Source organism: Nuphar pumila, chromosome 6 (genome assembly GCF_984573655.1).
Source record: "Nuphar pumila chromosome 6, dmNupPumi1.hap1.1, whole genome shotgun sequence".
NCBI classification, from domain to species: Eukaryota; Viridiplantae; Streptophyta; class Magnoliopsida; order Nymphaeales; family Nymphaeaceae; genus Nuphar; species Nuphar pumila.
The window spans coordinates 42,536,403-42,555,866 of record NC_143254.1 but is presented as its reverse complement, the minus strand read 5'-3'; the positions used below and the strand labels follow the sequence as shown (position 1 = coordinate 42,555,866).

At 37.1% G+C, this 19,464-nt stretch overlaps 1 protein-coding gene across 1 annotated transcript; it reads right to left on the bottom strand.

The window, feature by feature from the left end:
• Nucleotides 1–2,058: 2,058 nt before the first annotated feature.
• Nucleotides 2,059–7,499, bottom strand: LOC149834735 (choline/ethanolaminephosphotransferase 1-like). The gene is made up of 9 exons (XM_090009442.1): nt 7,399–7,499; nt 4,604–4,667; nt 4,482–4,522; nt 4,314–4,398; nt 3,775–3,837; nt 3,362–3,420; nt 3,222–3,274; nt 3,058–3,130; nt 2,059–2,498 (listed from the first exon to the last, which is right to left on the bottom strand). Exons 1-9 carry the CDS (start codon nt 7,497–7,499, stop codon nt 2,477–2,479), a joined length of 561 nt encoding a protein of 186 aa, XP_089865568.1. The 3' UTR covers nt 2,059–2,476.
• Nucleotides 7,500–19,464: the final 11,965 nt, after the last annotated feature.

Genomic DNA, 19,464 nt, shown 5'->3' with positions numbered 1-19,464 from the left:
TCTTGAAAGCAGTTGATGCATCTGGAGAATATAAAAATACAGAGTATTTGAAGGGGGTGTTTATAGAAGTCATAAAAGAAGTGGGTGATCAGAATGTTGTACAAATTAGTATAGACAACGCTCCAATTTGTAAAAGTGCAGCGTTGAGTTTGAAGAGTGACTACCCTCATATTTTTTTGACTCCCTATGTAGCACACAGCTTAAATCTGGCCCTAAAGAGCATTTGCAACCCTAAAAAAGAAAAAAAATCACAAGCATATACTTTATATTCATGTATTGAAGATTTAGAAAGAAATGTCAAAAGCATTAGAAATTTTGTTGTCAACCACCATCGTGCTAATGTTATATTTAATAGGCATTCTGACTTGAAATTGTTGAAGGTCGCTGAAACACGTTTTGCGTCCATCATTGTGATAGTGAAGAGGATTAAAAAAGTGAAGAATGCCTTGGTTAGCATGGTGACTGATGAAAATTGAACATTCTATCATGCTGATGATAATGTCAAGGCTCAAGAAATTAAAAAATTCATTGTTGATGATGAGTTTTGAGACAAGGTAGTATACTTTCTTCAATTTACCCAACCTATTTGGGAAATGTTGAGAGAAGTTGATAAGGATGAGCCCATGCTTCACAGAGTTTATAAAATGTGGGATAATATGATTGAAAAAATACAAGTTGTTGTTTTCAAGCATGAAGAAAAAAATTCTGCATTTGATGATTCAGAATTTTTTAACCATATTCATTCAATTTTAGTCAGAAGATAGGATAAGAGAAACACTCTTTTGCATTGCATGCCACATTCTCTTAATCCAAAATATTATGCAAAAAAATGGCAAGCGGGTGGTATTGATCGTGTCCCTCCAAATCTAGACCCAAAGTTATCAAGACATAGAAATATGTGTATGATAAGACTTTTTCCTGAAGCATATCTTCTAAATCAAGTCACATAATGCATGCTGCAATACCTGACCTTTACTAGACCCGACATAGTGTATTCGGTCAATGAGTTTAGAAAATTTTCATCTTCGAGATTATATGGACCAGCATTATTCGCGAGAGAGGAGGATAATATAGATCCTATCACATGGTGGTCAACATTTGGATCAGAAACACCTCTTCTCCAACGTCTTGCATTACGATTGCTATCGCAACCTGCTAGTTCATCTTGTTATGAAAGAAATTGGAGCACATATTCTCAAATCCACAACGTGAAGAGAAACAAACTCACAAGCAAGCGTGCAGAGGATTTAGTATATGTTCATTCAAATCTTCGACTACTTTCGCGAACTAACGATGAATACAAGTACTAATTTGCTCTCTTAGTTATTTGATTATTTATTTTTAAATTTTTTATTTAAATATACTTTTATTGTATTTAACATTTTCAAATTGGGTTTGTAATGCAAACAAAGAACATCCAAATTTTGGGATGTAAACCCAGAAGAGTGTGACTTCGAGGGAGACCATGATTTCAACATGACAAACATGGATTTATCTGAGCCTAGTCTTCCTTTTAATGATGCATTTAATGATGAAGAAGAAAATTATTAAGATTCATTACTTTTGGTATGTAATTTAGTTATTTTCTGCTTTACTTATTTGATCGATATTTAGGTTAATTTATGTAATTGCTTTACTTATTTGATTGATATTTAGGTTGATATATTGTATGCATGATGAATGATATTATGACAATGTTAACTGTTAAATTATGATAATGTTAACTGTTAAACCTTCAAAATTATATATATATATATATATATATTTACATTTTTGCCCTGCCGCACCCCCGCACCCACACTCATGTGACTTAGCTTTGAAATCAACAATCTCCAAATATTCAGCTGGAGAACAGCAATATAGTACACAATCGTGTTGAATGTTACAAGGATTAGCAATACTTCAAGCTTCCTTCCCGGTAATTCTGTCCATAGATTAAAAGGTTCCAGAATATAAGCAGATCAAAAAGAACAAATGAAGTTGTATCTTCAGCAATAATCTATCCCAGACCCCTACAGTGTCAAGTCCGAAGATCAGAACAAAAAAAAAACATGGATTCATCCCACCCTAGGGATGTCAACGGATCGGGTTTACCCATACCAAACCCTATAGGGTCCGGGTATGGAAATAAATAAGAAGACCCAGGTCCAGACCTAAAGGTCCAATTAATACATGGATCGGGTATAGTTTGTGAAATTTTATACCAGACCCGGGCCCGACCAGAGTTCCAATTAAGACCTGCAATTTTCAATGTAAAAATGATAAAAATATTATTTTACCGGGTATGGCCCAGGTCTGGTTCATGTAGTGCATATCGGGTCCTGGTATGGTTTATCTTATGGTGGGTCCGATTAGACCCACTTCTGGACTCTATACCATACCCGAAAATCGGGGCCAGGTCTGGCTCCACCTGGGACCAAAACAAACCCGACCCGTTGACCCACCTATTCATTTTAACTTCTAAAGCAGCAACACTTCAAGCTTCTTTCTTGGTAATCCTGTTCAACATTAAAACAAAAAAGAATTCAGAACACAGATGTCAAAAAAATCCAATGAACCTATATCTTTAGCAGCAACCTAGCCTAGACCCCAAAGAGTTAGTCAAAAGATTTCGAAAGACGCACATTAAAGAAAAAAATTGAAACTGTAAATTAGTATCTGTTTGGGAGCAAATTGAGTAAATGGCATGGCACATAATCAAGTGATAATTCCTCTGAAGTTCATCCATTTTAACTAATTTATGTCATTTAAATGTCAGATTGTCTAATCGCATGTTCCATTTGCACCAAAAGTAATAGACTTTAAATTGATATGGACTAGGACAACTTTGGACCAACATGCCCACATGCATTAGAGAAATGAAGCAGCTAATGTCTACCATGTCAGAGTCGCCTGAGTTCATTAGAATCTTGAACAATTTTTATGTTAGTTTTGACTTACTAATGGAATTATCCTGAACTTTTTCTAACAAGTCAACCTTGTTTCCCTTCCCATCTAAATCCCAATTTGGAGTATCTACTTTCAAATACTGCTCAAAGAAACATGTAAAAGTATTACCTGAAGCAATATATACCAAGAGCAGTTGTAATTTCGTGGATGACTGATGTGGCAAAATGCATGTAGAGTGCCACTTGCACATAGAAAACAAAGGAAGTTCAGGGTGCTAAAATTCAGTACAATGCAGCATAAGAATGAAAAGATTTTGTTAAGAGAATCATTACCAGTAAATGCACAATAGCCAATAACAACTAAATACTCATCAATAAGTGAAATCCTGCACAAAAGCAAGCATCGAAGTTGGAGTTCCTGATGCTTGTAAATTTTAAAATTTTCACTCCAAAGGTTTCTGAGAAGTCATTACCCGCCAAGAAGGCTTGCAGATAAAGCATTTGCTATAGCAAGTGGAAGGTATAACAGTGACTATTCAAGGTGAAACATGTTAGGACCATAAACATAAAAACATTAAAAAAAATCAATGGAAATAAAGATGTGAACTTTAATGCAAATGCCGTTCTATTGTTCACAAGTTTCTAATAGAAACCACTTTCTGCAGATTGAGACTTTTTTAAAGGTAATTTGCTCATGAACAAAAATGATAACCTATAGAATGTCATTTTTTCAGTCTGAAGCTTTCCATATTTTACTACTTGCCACACCCTTGCAGAGCTCGGGTCATGGAGGACTTCATGAAAAAGATTAGTGAAACCAGTTTCTTATTCCAGTGAAATGGTAGTTATTCATGACCCAATCCAAAAAATAGAAAGTGTCATATACCATGCACATTCCAGTTTTCAAGCCTTTTGGCTCATCACACAAATGGGCCAAAATCATCCTTCCCTGCCAAGAGAAATACATTTGAGTTTAGTAAAAATGAAAACAACTTTTTGTTCTAAAGAATTACAGAATTTTCCTTTACTAACATGAATTGTTATCAAATTGAATACTAAATATCCTAAAATGATCTTAGCATCAGAACAACAGTTAATTAGAATCAAATTGCTGGAGATACCCATGAAAGAAATAGGACATGGGAGGGCCCTTTATTACCCAACTGCTCAGGAGAACTGTCCTGGGAACATGGATCGTCTATAAGATACACTACCAAGGAAAGATTTTCTTCTTTTTACAAGCACCAACTTACAGTGGATTTGCATAGAATTCTCTAAAACCATCAGATTTAATAGTTCCTCAAGCAGGTGCTTAATTTTAGCAAATAACTAGAAAAGACAATTATACATTATGATGTTAAGATAGGACAATATAACTCCGTTCAATCAGCAAATGAACCACAAAAAACAAGGTAGATACTTTACCACAAGAAATCCAAACGCAAATCCAGTTCCCACTATAAGCAAATGAGGATGATTTGCCATGATATCTGAAGAAGATAAGTAACACCTGTAAAATAGTTCAAGTTATATGGTGCCAGATTCTGATAATTCAGCTTTCAGTATTCCATATGATATCTAATTATTTCTTACCACACCAGAACTCTGCCCAAAAGCACGCCAAAAGGGAAAAGCTGTAATAAGTCAAACACATATTTCAGAAAAAATGCCTGGTACATATGTATAATGTATCTTTTCAGAAGGTAAAACCATACCATAGCTAATGCAAGAAACATGCTTCCCCTTCTTGCTTGCACAACTTTGTATACATTGAAAGTACTGCACAGAAGCACAAGTACAGCCAAATTAGTGTATGTTTATTGATAAGGAAGATCCTTGAAGAAAAGCACAATTTGCTGGAAATCTGTGGCTGTTCACATAAAATTGAAAGAACAAAATAGGTAACATGAACTAAGCATTTAACCATCCAGTTAACAAAAAGCGTATAATATGCTATTAGGCAGGAAATCAATTCCCACAAACCAATTGACAAATTCTGATAAAAATAAAATAAAACTTGCAGAGAAACTAAACTGAACACTTCCGTCCAAGTAGAATGATACACAATTCTTTTATTTGTTTTCCATTTTAGAGTGAATTTCCAGCACAAAGAATCACCATGACAAGAGGACTGTGGCAAGCTATATTATGTATAAAAAATTGAGGTGTTAGTTTCATGCACAAAAGCACAGTGCCAAAAACATCATGGCCTAAAAAACAACGTAAATGTGTGCAAGCACAAGCACGCTTGACATGCATGTGTACTAGTGTTTGAACTTTGAACAAGGTGTCAAACTAGTAATGCAACGTATGTGACTGAAAGTCAACCAAATACAAGTATTTTGGTCCATAATGCGATGATGAATCAAGTAAAACCACGAAGCCATGGTTTCAATATGAAGTCATGAAAATACATGGAGTCTTAGATAAGATTAAGTACACAAATTAATCACAAAAAGTATTTTTAGTCCAGAAACATAAAGCCTAGAACTAATATTAAAAGAACACTTGAATGCACGATGAACTAAAAACTGGAGATTCCAGAACTTTCAGTGTTGGAAGTTGCCAATCTCAGAAACAAACACATCTGACTCGTAGGAATGTCTAGGTAACATTGGTTGCAAGCATGCATGCTAGTTGTGACTAAGTTTGATGTTCAAACCAACTCATTGTAATGAAATATGAACAAAAGCAAAAAAGAGTCGCTTATGGGCTTACAAGAACACAACCAATCCACAAAAGAACCACTTGTGAATCAATCCACACACCCACACAAGGGCCAAGAAAGTAAAAAATAATAGCTTTTGTATTAAACACTGCTTGAGAAAGCATAAGAAACATACAAGTGGTGAACCCCCATTTATAACAAGAGGAAGAGATAGGGAGCAGCTCCAAGAGCGCTGTTGGAGCTGTCCCAATCAATGACATCATAAAAAAAAGTAAAAATAAATAAATAAATAAAATGTACAGACAGCCCCTAATGGATTGACCTCTATTACAAGGTAAAATGACTGAAATACCCCTATGGGTACTTCGGTTTATATATATATATATATATATATATATATTAGAAGCACAATCTTAACACTCATCAGGCATCAGCCTCTGTGCATCATGATCACTAGTAGCAATAACAGGTAGGCTTTGTGGTGGTACACATCTGCTTCCCGCTTTTGGTGCATATCCTATAAATTGATATACCATGTATAAGAGGACTCTTATACACAAACAAATTTCTAACAGGGGACAATGTGAGTGCCACGGGCATAAAATTTTCTGTGAGCCTGAGCAGCGTCAGACAGCCCAATCTGGCCAGCCTAACGGCCAAAGGCCTCGCACAAACTCATTTTTGTGTGCCAAATCATTTTATTGGCACTGTGCACCACCCCATGCACAGCTGCCTAAGCGGAAGCAGATCAAATGCATCACTCCATGCATAACTGCCTGGCCCAAGCCACTGGCTCTGTGCATCTTTTCTCAAGTGCATAGCCACCATGTGTCAATGAAGGCACAAAGGGGACATCGTCCAAGTTCCAGGAGGGGGCGACGCAAACACCCCTTCGAGCGCAATCGAAATCTAACTGCAACGTCGCACTGTAAACACCCCAAATTTTTCAAAAGTTTGTAAATATTCCCCTTTTTCCCTTTATCTTCATTTTCTAGGTAATTGAGTCACTTTTAAATATAAATCCCATTTTATTTCTCAAGTTTTCTGAAATTAAATTCATTTTGTATATCTGACTCAATTTCGGATCCGGATCCAGATAAAAGATCCAAATCTGAGCTTCGTCATCAAATTTTAAAACCAAATTCTCAAAATTACCAAAATAACCTTTTGAAAGGCTCAGACAGTTCGTCTGGTATCCGTTTGGATCCATCGAGTTGTATTTCTCAATTCGAGGTTTAAAACTCGAATGTTTTCTCAAAACTTGGGTCCAAACCCATTTCTGAAGAAATTTTCTCAAAATAGCTTTTAAATTCTCAGAAAAATTCCCTTTTGTAAATATTTTTTGCAAAAACACAAAAAAAATAATTTTAATCTTTGTTTTCTCACAAACTTTAGGATTTTATTCTAAAAATACAAAAAAATTGAAAAATAACACAAAAAACCAAAGAAAAAAATTGGAAAATTTACGAGAAAAACAAATGAGTTTAAAAAAAACAATTTTTTTGCTAAAAACCTCGGGAGCCCTTTTTTGTAAAAATTTGAAAATCGAAGGGGGGTCTTTTGCAAAAACCCTCTTTTAGGGTTTTCCTTCGTAAGGAAAAAGAGGAAAAAGGGCCACCCCCTCCGTTCTCTCTTCACTCTCGCCTCTCTCGGCCCTTCATTGCCAAACCCTCCTCTTCAGCCATCCGATCCCCAACGACATCTATTTCTTCCAGGAGCTTTTTCTCTCTCTCTCGACTGAACCCTCCAGGGCAAACCCCCAGATCACCTTCCATCACAGTACCACCCTCTTCCTCCTCCGCCCATCTTCAACTGAACCCTCCTCCTTTTCTTTAAAAGAACCATTTGCATCCCCTCTGGAGATCACCCATTTTCACCCTATCACCGCACCTTCTCCTCTCGATGGACCGCTTCTTCACCCCCGCACCCCCTTCTTCAGGCATCCGTTCTCACCATCCCATCATCCTTCTCCATCTTCCTTCAATCGAACGATCCATTGCTTCACGCTCATCTCCTTCCCCTGGTCTTTTCTTTCCTTCCTCTTTCAGCATCCATCCGGACCCTACCGAGGTAAGTATTTCTGCCTTTTCCCATATCCCCCTTTTTTATCTTTTCCTTTTCTTTTTTTTTACTATCTTTTCCTTTCTTTCTTAAGTCCTCTTTTACGAATTCTATGGTTTAGATTTTTATTTTTATTTTAATTAGAAGCACCCCTGTAATATCGATTTGCCGATAGCATAATCGATCTACAGATGTGCGATAGTAACAGAATGGTGGATTCCAACACATATTTCATTTCTTTTCCTCCTTTTGTGTTTTTATGATTTCGTTTATATTGCATCCCAATCCATAGCTAATTTTACATTTGATTATCACCATTTCTTGTTTGCATCGGGGTTCTGATGTTGTTTTGATAATTTGTTTACATTACAATCTCCAGTTATCTGTTTTATTTTCCTTGTCGATTGTAATCATCTGTTTTGATTTCTGATTTTGATGGTGTCCGACTGTATCTCGTTCATCTTTACCATCATTCGTTTATTTAATCTTTTATCGATTGTCTTTCAGATTGTTCATCTCACCATTTTTTCTTTTTTTTCCTTTTGTTTATCTCGTTTTCTTTCTCTTGTTCTCCTTTTAAACATCTTTTCGTTTCCTTTCTATACTAGCATCAATTGTCTTCCATTGTTGTCATACTTTTTTTTTTCTTTGCATGTTAATTCCAAATCTGTGCAGGAGTTTGTACCTTCTTCTGTTTTGGTCCCACGTGTCTTTAGGTCTCATCCAGGAAATTGAGGCCTTGGGTTTCTTTAGATGAACTTGTTCTCTGTAAATCAGGATCGGTTAGGAATTCTTGGGGTTTTTAAGATACTCATGGCCAATTACTCTGTCTATATGGAAATTTGGCATGTCATCCATAAATGGTGAGTCAGATCCCTTGAAGCAATGGGTTAGTTCCAGCCCATCAGGTTTGGAAAATCACATAGGCCTTATTACATTTTTTTTTTAGAACCATATACTACTGCGATACAGTTAATTGTGTTTATGAGAATGCAGGGACACATAGCTGGGTTAAAACGCAGAGATCTTCAGAGCACTTCATCATAGCAAGCGGTTTCTGCAGAACAGGTTTCAATGTAAAGGAGGTTCAATAAAAAAAAATGTATAGTTCACTGTGTGGGATTTTGGTGGCCAAGAGAAGCTTCGACCTCTGTGGAATGACGTCTTGATATTTAAAAACAAACAGAGCATGAATGGGGCCATGACTCCAGTGAGGGTTTGTCAAGAGCTTAGTCTTTATGATCTGAAGATTAGAAGATGGTATATCCAGAGAACCTGTGCCATCAAAGAAGAAAGCCTTTATGAGGGTTTAGACTGGCTGACAGACACTTTGAGAAGAGTCGCAAGTTGCTGGCTATTCTTGGTAGCCCTACATTCTGAATTCTGGCTGCTCAGGTTATCTACTGTTTTCAGATTATTTTCAAAATCTGGGTATGTTAGCAAGAATAATTCTTACATGTTTAGAAACCTGGTTTTGGATAAACCTCACTGAATCTATAATCCCTGATGAAGGAAGTCTTTCATTTTCAGTACATTTGTTAGCAATTTATTCAATTATCCTTGTACATGACCTATATAATTCATGCTGATTTCTATGATTGTCCTACAGTATCTATCTGCCGAGGAGAGCATTCGCAGATTCTTAATTATATGCTTTGTCCTAACCATTTGATCGATCCTGTGCTAGATGAAAGACCTTCATGATTGATCTACTGTTGGCTGTTAACTTTATTCTCTGTTGCTATAAATTGAGTGATAAAAAAAAAAAACAAGAATGGGACCTCCCTGACAAAGGGGAAGAAGCCTTATGAAATGGAAGGGTGCTTATACCATTATTCAAGAATGACATTTGCACAACCACTTGGGAATATGACCTGAATCTAGGAGCACCTAGATAGTCACAACTCGAGGTAAGAGGTAATTAGTTTTAAATGTGTCTGAAGCCAGCAAAGGTGAGTATATTGCCATATCTATGAGAGTGTTTCGTTTAAAACACTCACTTTGAAGTTCATTTTCTGTGAAAATCTAGTGCAGAGGCATTATAGGCAAATCATGATAGATGTTTTCCGCGTCTCATTCCAGCATTTTATTGGTCTCTGTATCTTTGTTTCTAATGTTATGTTTCTGCCTTTCAGGGGTTATGCAATACATTCACCCATCTTATCGGCCAGCATGAATGAAAAGGTCCCAGTATGGTCAATACACATTAAGTTCATATTTTAATCCATTTCTGGGGAGGATTCGGTGGCTCAATATGAAGTTTCTGTTTTATCATTCTTTTATTTGCATTATCATGGATTATCGACCTATTAATCCTCAATATGATTCAGCATTGCTTGGATCTAATCCACTGTGAAATCCATCTACTCTTGGTTTCATTGTGAATCCATCCATGGAATCTGATATGAGGTCTATCCTTACCCTTACCTTAAAAACTTCAGTTGTAAGTATCACATGGCTTTGGACTTCAGCGAGAGCTACTGCCATTGGGAATAAACAGGTTCGAGGCGATCACGTGATGTGTTTACGCAGATGCTCTATGGAGCAAGAGCAGAGCATCTGCATGTATTGATTGAAATGAAATTGACTGACACTATTGACTTAACCAAACCTTGTTTGTATATACTGTGGAAATACAATGTGCTGAACTCAATAGGCAGAAGTCATTTTTCTGTAATGGAATTTGTTGTAAATATTTGCCAGATAAATTTTCTCTCGTACATCCCCTATATTCTATTATATCTTCCTTTACAGCAATCCTCTCAGCCCCAGGATTATGAGGAGATGATACTTTATTCAGCCTACTTCCAATCACTTATTAACATCTTGAGATTACCTGTGCTTGCAATGATAGAATTTGAGACTTCAATTTCGTCTGGATTAAATAGCTCAGATGTTTCAGTAAATAGCTTTACGGGATTTCTCTAAAGAAGGTATGATTCTGATCGCAATGTGTTTTGAGTTCCAATGTTGGTACCAGCCAACCTTTCCAGGTCCCTGCCAAACCATATATTTCAGCAGCTTTCAAATAAAGTCTCTTAAACCTGCTATTGAGGGAGCTCTCCTAACATTTGTTTGGTGATATCATCTTTCAGGTTTTTTTTTTTTGGAGATGGAATTGTTGCAGAAACCAGAGTTAGTCACTCTTCCCTGCATCAAGAGGTTACACCTGTAAAAAGTCCAGCCTGCCATACCTTCTCCGATGTCAGCTCTTACCTCAAGGAAAGGGGTTGTGACATATACTGTGTGGAGATTGTAAATAATGTTGTTACTATGTAAGAATCGCCTTTCAAGAGAAGTACAACTTTTATATTGGGTAATGAGGGTACTGGTCTTTCAAGTAAGGAGCGTGAAATTTGTGATTTCTTTATTTACATCTCACAATATGGATGTGGTATTGCTTCTTTGAATGTCACTGTGGCAGCATCAATTGTGTTACAACATTTTGAAATTCTCAAGCCAGCGTGTGGTCAGATCACACAAAAGAGGGGTATCCTTAAATAGGATAGTGAAGTCTTGACCAGAGAATCAGAGAGTCTCATATGGCTGTTGTCCCTGACGAATGTTGTGGAACCACAAAGTAAGTGTCTCAAACTGTACTCTGTCGTTGCCAGCAAGCAACCCCCATGTCATTCACCAATACCATCCCCTGTATGCAGTTGTGATCTGTTGAGACAGTTTCTTTTATACAAGTTTGATGATTCATACTATCCTTCTAATCTTCTATAATGCTTTATATTCATTTGTATGTTTAGAATCTTTAGATCACCACCACACTTTATACTGCATCCATGGGTATTTGTATGTTGTTCCTCCTTTCCCCTTTGATATTATTAGTCTTTATGTTGCCTTCATTTAACTTCGTCTCCATCTCCAGACTCGTTCTGTACTTGTTCAACAAGCAGGACGAGGCCTCTGCTGACTGGTACAGCTAATTGAGATAAATTCAGCAGTTTTGGTTGTATAATCTCCTGTCAATAAAGAATACATTGCAGACTTGGTGAGAGGCTCAGAATCTGATAAGGCGACCTCAATGCAAATTGTTGAACTTGGTAAGTCAAAAACCCAGTTGAAATACAATAATCTTGTTGTGGCATTCCTTTCCTTTCACAACATAACACTGCACTTCACAACCCATAGTACCTGCTAAACACATTTTTTTTTCTTTAGCATCTGTATCTACTCACTTACACACCCGCCTCCTTTGTAAATCACACTCAGCAGCACAGTCACATCGATTATACCTGCATACCAATGTCATTCTTTACATCCTTGCATATTCCACCTGCTATATCTACAATGGCCTTTGCATGGTATAAATACCAAACAGCATATCTCCTGTACATTTGAATATCATGATTAGCATCTCACTTATTACAGTAACTTTACTCTATTTTGACATATTCATATGATTTAGCTTATCACAGTATAACATATTCTTCATATTCTTTTATGTTTTATATTTTATTTGTGTTAACTTAAATTTTTTTGCAGAAATCAGGTAGAAATGTCATTAGTTTAGAATTTTATAAGAATTCAAAATTGTAATAGGCAGATATCAATGAAAAACTTTACATTTCTAGCTTTAGATAGAATGAATGAGCATTGTAAATACCATGAATTTCTTGTTCTCATATTTTTTTTCACCTTTATTTTTCAAAATCTCACAAATGGGAACACGAATGGCACGTGCACCATTTTGTAAGAGGTAATTAATCCTAAGTTGATGATTTACATCAATGGCCATAGTCAAGATGTAAACAAAACTTAGGATTTTTATCTCTTATAAAATAACACTGGATTCACACTGGATCCTTTTCAAAAATCATCATATTTTCAAATATTTATTTCTTTTATTAGAGTTTAACTTAAAATTGGCTCAAAATATACACCAATGGCCATAGTCAAGGTATATTGAGAGTTAATTTCATTTTAGACTCTATAAAAGCACAAAAATATGTTTTATTCTTCACCTGAATTTAAATATAGATTATTATATAATACATTCAATGACCATAGTCAAGGATGTATTATATTTTCAATCTTATTACAATTCATGTAAAGAATGAAATATGATTTTCAAAATCCAATTTCAAAATTCTTTAAATTCATTCATCATTTAGGATAGAATTGCATCATATTTTCAAAATTCTTTTTCATAAATCCAAGTGATTCTTTTTTTCATTTCTCAGATCAAATCCTATTCATAAATTCAAATTCAACTCTATTTCTCAAAAGGATTCAAGAATTCAATTTCAAAGTCCAATTTGACTTTGAAACTTCAGAATCATCTTGTATTTCAAATTCCAAATTCTATCTCAAATTCAAAGTCCAATTTGACTTTGAAATTCCAAAATCATTTTGTATTCAAACTTTAAATTTTCAATTTAAATTCAAAAATCAATTTCAAAGTTCAAACTTTAAAGTTTCTGATTCATCTTCAAAAGCCAAGTTTATCTCTTATCTTCAAATTCAAAAATCAAAGTTTGAGATTGGTTCTGAATCTCAAAGCTTGACCTTTTTCTAAATTTTAAATTCAATCTGGGTTTTTCAAAACCCAGATCCATTTTCAAAAAGTCTCATTCGGACTTTCAAAATCCAAAATCCATTCTAGGATCCAGAATCCAATTTCACCTTGGATCTCAGACTTCAGATCCAATTCTATTTTAGGATCCAGAATCCAATTTCACCTTGGATCTCAGACTTCAGATCCAATTCTATTTTAGGATCCAGAATCCAATTTCACCTTGGATCTCAGACTTCAGATCAAATTCCATTTTAGGATCCAGAATCCAATTCCATCTTGGATCTCAGACTTCATATCCAAATCCATTTTAGGATCCAGAATCCAGTTCCACTTTGGATCTCAGACTTCAGATCCAAAATTCATCTTAGGATCCAGAGTCCAACTCTATCTTGGATCTCAAATTTCAGATCCTAAACCCGTTTTAAGATCCAAAATCCATCTTAGGATTCAGAATCCAATTCCATCTTGGATTCCAGATCTTGGATTCAATTTTTATTCAGAATCCAGAATTCAATTCCATTCCCAACTCTAGATTTAAAATCCAAAATTCCATTTTCAGATCTCATCTGGACTTCTTAAATCCACTTCTATTTGGATTTCTTAAATCTAAATTCCATCCTGATTTCAAACTTTAAATCTAGAATTCAATATCACTTCAAATTTCATCTCCTTCTCTTAAATCCATGTTTAAATCTAAATTCAAAGTCCATTTCTGACTTTGAAGCTTCAGTTTCTTTTTATCTCATCTTCCAATTATTCTCTTCAAATTCAAATGATTTACTTTCCCAACTCTGATCATTTCAAAGACTTAGAACTTCAAAATATCCTTCCTAATCTATCTCAAGTTCTAAGTTTGATTTTATCATTCAAAAACCATTTCTTCACTCCATTATCAAGTTCATCTCAGAACACTTGAAAATTTTCAAAACATCTTTCAAAAGATCATACATCTTTGCATTGCACAAGCATGATACTTTGTGCATTTAGACTTAGGATAAATTCTTAGATAATATTTAGGCAAAGCAAAAGGCATACATTCGATCCTTGGTTTGATTACCCCTGGTAAAGGCGCCAGGAACGGTCGAACCTCGTACCGACGAGCGAATCCCGTCTCTCCATTTTCCCGCAAAATATTTTCAAAACGGAGGCGAGTTATTTGCTAAATATTTTCAAATTAAGGTCAAGTGAGACTCCGCAAAAGAGTTCTTCTTCTCTTTTTTTTCTTTCTTTTCTTTTCTCTTCTCTCTTTCTTTTCTTTCTTTTACTTTTCTCCCTTCAAAAAGGAGGAAAATAGAGGTTAGAAAAGGAAAAGAGAAGGAAGAGAGAGAAACCACAAGAGAGGAAAAATTTTGCGATGATCACACGCACCTCTCAGGCTGTGACACAACCTACTGAAAGTATCACCAGGAAGGCCTTGCAGATATGTCAACATACGGGGGAAAGTTATTACCAAGACTGCTCAGTCTTGTGGCCAGTTGATAGCTGAATGTCTTAAAGAGCAACACTATCTAGATTGCTCGCAGATGCCTAGGCATTCACTCGCCTAGCCCCGAGTCACCATACTCGATTGGGAACACCTAAGGTGGCTAAGGGAATTAGCCGTAACCCACATGCACTCCTGTGCACACCAAACGCTACGCGTGAGAAACTTATCTAAATCGAGAAGTACTTAATCAAATCTCTAAAGGCAACATCTTTTAATCCGCTGCGATACTGCTTAACCAAATAATGCTTAACATATGTGATGTCACACACCATTGACTTAATGATGATACTGTTGCCCATCGCATGCCAAGCTACCATCGCACGTCACCGACAGCTTAACGCATACCATGTGTTATCGCATCTGATGCATTTTCCACTCAGTAGAGCTCAACACTGTGCTTGCCACATTTCAACAAGCTCGGTCTGGAACATTCTCCCCCACCCAAGCCATTGTCGTTCTCAACAATGTTAGTATAGGTAAGAACAGTTTTCGCTTCAAATTTTCCATTCGTGCTTTATCTTTGGTTTTCTCTTCCTTTATCCCACTCAACTTATCCTGGTTTCAACCTGCCATCGCTGCAACCTTCAACACGTCGAGTTTCATTCCATAATGCACCTCAAGTTACTTTGACAACAATCTTCTGCTTCCTTGACAACTGAGCATTCTTCGCTCGTAGAACCCCAGTGTAGTCTCATACACAAGTGGGTCATCCTTGCCCGCACGACAATCTTGTCGTCTTCATGCTCATGGCCGAGAGCGCCTCCAACCCCAACAAGGGACATTCTAAGCCCTTCGTGGTCCTCGCAGAGAAGAGCAACCACCAATGCGTGTCGCAGGGATATTTGTTCCCTTAAGACACCAAATTTGCAGTTTTCAACAGTCCAAACTAGTCCGCAAGTGGGGGATGCCTACTCACATATCACCCTTTAGTGGTCCTTCAAAGGAGTCTTTGTAGTCACTCGTCCAAACAAGGGCAACTCTAAGCCCCACATTGCAACTCACTTCTGGAGCCAGCACACTACAACTCACTTTCGGAGCCATCAAACACGTTCCCACCGAACCCAAATTGATGAACCAAGAACAATGACTTCTTTCACACGCACAATCCAAAGAGGAACTGTCAAACAAAAGGGACCAATGCAAGAACATCTTTGCTCAAAAGGTCGATCCTCCGCAAATCCACAACTTCATTGTCCTTCTTGAACGCTTGGGAGAGAACACACAAGTCTGATTAAGTTTCACATACTCGAAGTTGCAAATCCATCCAGCTGAATCCAACGTGCACTCTCTGCATCTTGCACAAGGGAAACGCCACACTCCACCTGCAAGGTTAATGCACAAACTGGAAGGAATCCTGGCTTACTCATGTTCCCTTAAGCAACTGAGCAACAACCTTGCACTTCTGCTTACTATCGACAAGATGACCCGGCCCAACCACCCTACCAACAACTTGCTTCTACACTCGGTTCACCATGCTTCAGCTACACACGTACGCATACACGGGACAAACCAATTTTTTGGACTTTTCCAACAAACACTGCCCTCTTGCAATGTCGCACCGACCCAAAGGCATGGTCATCATGAATCTTTCTGCTCTAATACCATTGTCACAGGCATAAATTTTTTTGTGAGCACGTATGGTGTCAGTCTGGCCAGCCTAACGACCAAAAGCCTTGCACAAACTCATTTCTATGTGCTGAATCATTTCATTGGCACTGCGCACCACTCCGTGCACAACTGCCTAAGTGGAAGTTGATCAAACGTATCACTCCATAGGTAACTGCATGGCCCAAGCCACTTGCTTCACGCATCTTTTTTTAAGCACATAGCCATCATGCATCAATGAAGGCACAAAGAGTTATTTTCCAACTTTCAGGAGGAGATGACGCTCACGCTCCTCTGAACATAACCAAAATCCAACAACGTCGCACCTCTCAGGCCACGTCGCGACCTACTGAAAGTGTCACCAGGAAGGCCTTGCAGATACGTCAAACGACACAGGAGAAAGTTATTTCCAAGACCGCCCAACCAAATTGATAGCTGAATGTCTTAGTGAACAATGCTACCCAAATAGATCACAGACGCCTAGCCCTGAGTTACCATAGTCGATTGGGAACACCTAAGGTGATTCTTAGGGGAATTAGCTGTAACCCACACGAACCCCTGTGAGCACCAAACACTATGTGTGAAAAACTTATCCAAGTCAAAAGGTACTAAACCAAAACTCCAAAGGCAACAATCCTCTGATCTGTTGGCATACTGCTTAACCGAACAATGCTCCATGTCTTTGCCGCCACACACTATCACCTCAATGACAATATTGTTACCCATCACATGCCATGCTACAATACATCACAAACAACTCAATACATACTACGTGTTACTGCATCCGATGCATTTTCCACTTAGTAGAGCTCAACACCGTGCTTGTCACATTCCAAAAAGCTCAGTTTGGGACAGTGAGATTGCAACTACATCAAGGATTATTTACAGTATGGTTGTTTGTCTCTACCCTCCATGTGAAAAAGATAGTTGCTTGTCCCTACCTCCTTCACAAAAAAGGTTACATAGGAGAGATTGTTGGTCCTTCCATCATAGGTAAATAATGGGTAAGAGGAAGCTTGCCTTATCGAGACATTCCGGTAAAAAAGCTTAATTACCTTGACTAATAGTGCAGCAAAAAACTTAAGAAAACAGGACTTTCAATAGGCTAATATACAAGTTACTACAATTCAACTCAACCAACATTTTTAGTTGAAATTATGAAAGGAGAAGCAACTCAGTACCCTTAAAGTATTAATTATGTTAAGTATTTATGATCATAGAGCCAATTCTGCCCACAAAAGAAAACTACTAACTGTTGTTAAGACTATCAAGATGGATCCAGATCTATATCCAAAACTGGTATTCTTGTATTTACTTTATATTCTAAAGGATAATAGTGTAATCTTTTGTAAGTATAATTTATATAAAAGAAAGGACGTCACCCTAGAGTGGGTGAGACGTCTATTCAGCCTCTGACATTGATCCTCTTCTCTTCCTTTTGTCTTGTTTTTTTATTGTGCAGGATCAAGCTTTCAAAGGTTATTTCACATGGTATTAGAGTGTAATGAAGTGCCGAATAAGAAAAAGTGATATCTTCAAGAGCAAATAAGAAAGCACGCACATACACAAGTAGCCACTAATGGGCAAAATTACACCAAACCACAAAAGTGGCAAAACACACAAAGGAAGAGGAAAAAATATATTCCACTCAAGAGAGGCTTCAAAGAAGCATACATTACATGGGGGAGAACCCCTTTATTTATAGACAAAAGAGAGGGCCCTTGGAAGGGCTCCTAAGGGACGTTGGAGCCCTTTCAATGGTCATAAATGTGATCGTTGGAAGCTCCAACCAAGGTTGCCAGACTAGGAAGCGAAAGCGGAAAACGATACGGGAAGCGGAAGCGAGAAGCGATGCATTTTAAAATATATAGGAAGCTGGAAGCGAGGAATAAAAAACAAAAAAAGAAATATAAAAATTGAATGAGAATCAAAATAAAACACATAAAAACTAAAATAAAAGTGACTAATATTAAATTTCATGGTTTTTTAGTGTAAGAATTAGATTTTTAACAAAATCTAAAAATAATGACTACCAATTTAGCGAAAGCACATGGAAGTGAGTGAGAAGAGTCAGAGAAAATACATAAAAAGCGTGAAAAGTTGAGTAAGAGAACATATAATAAGAATAAATGAAGCGTGTGGAAAGCATAGGAGAAGCGTGGGGAATCGAGGTTCTCATCAAGTTTCGGAAGCGAGGAGTATCGTGCTTCCGAAGCGAGTTTCCGGAAAGCGAGCTTCCCACCTATCTAAGAAGCTTCCGGTTACTCTGGCTCCAACGTCCCTTAAAGGGGCCTTCCCAAGGTGAAAAAGAAAGGAAAAAGGAAAAAGGAAAAAAGAAAAGAAAGAAAAGAAAAAAGAAATACATTGTGCGTGAAATAGTAAAATGACTACTTTACCCCTAGTAGGTATTACAAAGAGAATATATATATATATATATATATATATATATATATATATTATGACACATAGACATATAAAATATATATGTGTATGTGTCATAATATATCTATCTATCTATATACATATATATAACATATTTTAACACCCCCCCTCAAACACACGGGGAGATCACCGAGAGTTTGCTAAGGAGAAAGTAAAAACGAGGCGATGGCAAAGCTTTGGTGAAGAAGTCCGCCAATTGGTATTTGGTAGGAACATATGGAAGTTAAATGGTGCCCCGTAGAAACTCATCTCGAACATAATGGCAGTCCATCTCAATGTACTTCGTTCGTTCATAGAAGGTGTGATTGGTGGCAATGTAGATAGAACTCTTGTTGTCGCAACACAGCTTCGAAGGAGTTGAGAATGAGACACTCATATCTTTAAGCAAACTTCTTAACCATACAATCTCAGTGGTGGTAGTGGCCATCACACAATGCTCTGCTTCGGTAGAAGAGAGAGATAATTTATGTTGCTTCTTATACCTCCATGAAATAAGTGACTCTTCAAGGAACACACAATAACCTGTTGTGGAAATACGATCATCGGGGTTACCCTCCCCCCCCAATCAAAGTCAGTATAAGCAAGTAAAGTAAGAGGTGAAGAGGAGGGTAAGAATAATCTTTTAGTTATGGTGCTTTTCAAATATCTGATAATCCTCATGACTGCGGCCATGTGAATGGTAGAAAGTGGAGTCTGAAATTGGCTTGCACTATGAACCGCATGAAAAATATCGGGCCTGGTGATAGATAAATATGTTAGTGACTCAATTAACTGACGATAAGGAGTG

Bases quoted from the DNA above. Each gene is read 5' to 3' on its own strand.
- LOC149834735 (XM_090009442.1), bottom strand. From the start codon at position 7,499: ATGCCTGAAGAAGGGGGTGCGGGGGTGAAGAAGCGGTCCATCGAGAGG. The intron at 4,523-4,603 runs GTATGGTTTTAC...GACTTATTACAG, and splicing joins TGTTTCTTGCATTAGCTATG to CTTTTCCCTTTTGGCGTGCT. The intron at 4,399-4,481 runs GTAAGAAATAAT...ACTATTTTACAG, and splicing joins TTGGGCAGAGTTCTGGTGTG to GTGTTACTTATCTTCTTCAG.